Consider the following 1,110-nt stretch of genomic DNA (forward strand, 5'->3'; position numbering starts at 1 on the left):
GGTCCCAGGGGGGTGGTTGTGGGTCCGGTACCGCGCGGAGGGTGAGGAGGAGGCGTCCGTAGGAGAAGATGATGATGGAGAGGGGGACGCCGAAGCAGAAGCAGAAGAGGAAGATGACGTAGGACTCGTTGTTCCACTTGTTGTTGGAGGTGTACCAGTCCGGGCCGCAGGAGCACTGCAGCCCCTCGGGGATGTATCTGTGGGGCAGACCCACAACTGACCCACAACTGACCCACAACTGACCCACACATCCCCCCCCGGGACCCACAACCACCCCCCAGACCCACAGCCCCCTCCTGGGACCAACCGCTCTCCAACCACCCCAGGGATGCCCCATCATTCCAGCCCCTCGGGGATGGATCTGTGGGGCAGACCCACAACTGACCCACAAGTGACCCACACATCACCCCATGGGACCCACAACCGCCCCCCAGACCCACAGCCCCCTCCTGGGACCAACCACTCTCCAACCACCCAAGGGATCCCCCACCATCCAAACCATTTGGGGAGAGATCTGTGGGGCAGACCCACAAGTGACCCACAAGTGACCCACAACTGACCCATAAGTGACCCACAAGTGACCCACACATCCCCCCATGGGACCCACAACCGCCCCCAGACCCACAGCCCCCTCCTGGGACCAACTGCTCTCCAACCACCCAAGGGATCTCCCACCATTCCAGCCCCTCGGGGATGGATCTGTGGGGCAGACCCACAAGTGACCCACAACTGACCCACATCAGACCCATAACTGACCCATAGATCCCCTCTGGGACCCACTGCTGCCCCCCAACCACCCCCCAGACCCACAGCCCCCTCCTGGGACCAACCGCTCTCCAACCACCCAAGGGATCTCCCACCATCCAAACCATTTGGGGAGAGATCTGTGGGGCAGACCCACAAGTGACCCACAACTGACCCACAAGTGACCCATAACTGACCCACAAGTGACCCACACATCACCCCATGGGACCCACAACCGCCCCCCAGACCCACAGCCCCCTCCTGGGACCAACCACTCTCCAACCACCCAAGGGATCCCCCACCATCCAAACCATTTGGGGATGGATCTGTGGGGCAGACCCACAAGTGACCCACAACTGACCCACA

At 62.1% G+C, this 1,110-nt stretch overlaps 1 protein-coding gene across 1 annotated transcript in view; it reads right to left on the reverse strand.

Annotated features, from left to right (window-relative positions):
- Positions 1-31: 31 nt before the first annotated feature.
- The window catches only part of LOC106896527 (blue-sensitive opsin-like), a gene marked incomplete at both ends in the record, with an annotated part of 4,130 nt that continues 3,051 nt past the window's right edge, over positions 32-1,110 (reverse strand). Inside the window, one exon of the mRNA XM_014956605.1 lies at positions 32-197. Coding sequence (XP_014812091.1) covers positions 32-197 — 166 coding nt within the window. The remainder of the gene's footprint in view (positions 198-1,110) is intronic.

Source organism: Calidris pugnax, unplaced genomic scaffold (assembly GCF_001431845.1).
Source record: "Calidris pugnax isolate Ruff unplaced genomic scaffold, ASM143184v1 scaffold338, whole genome shotgun sequence".
In the NCBI taxonomy this organism is placed as follows: domain Eukaryota; kingdom Metazoa; phylum Chordata; class Aves; order Charadriiformes; family Scolopacidae; genus Calidris; species Calidris pugnax.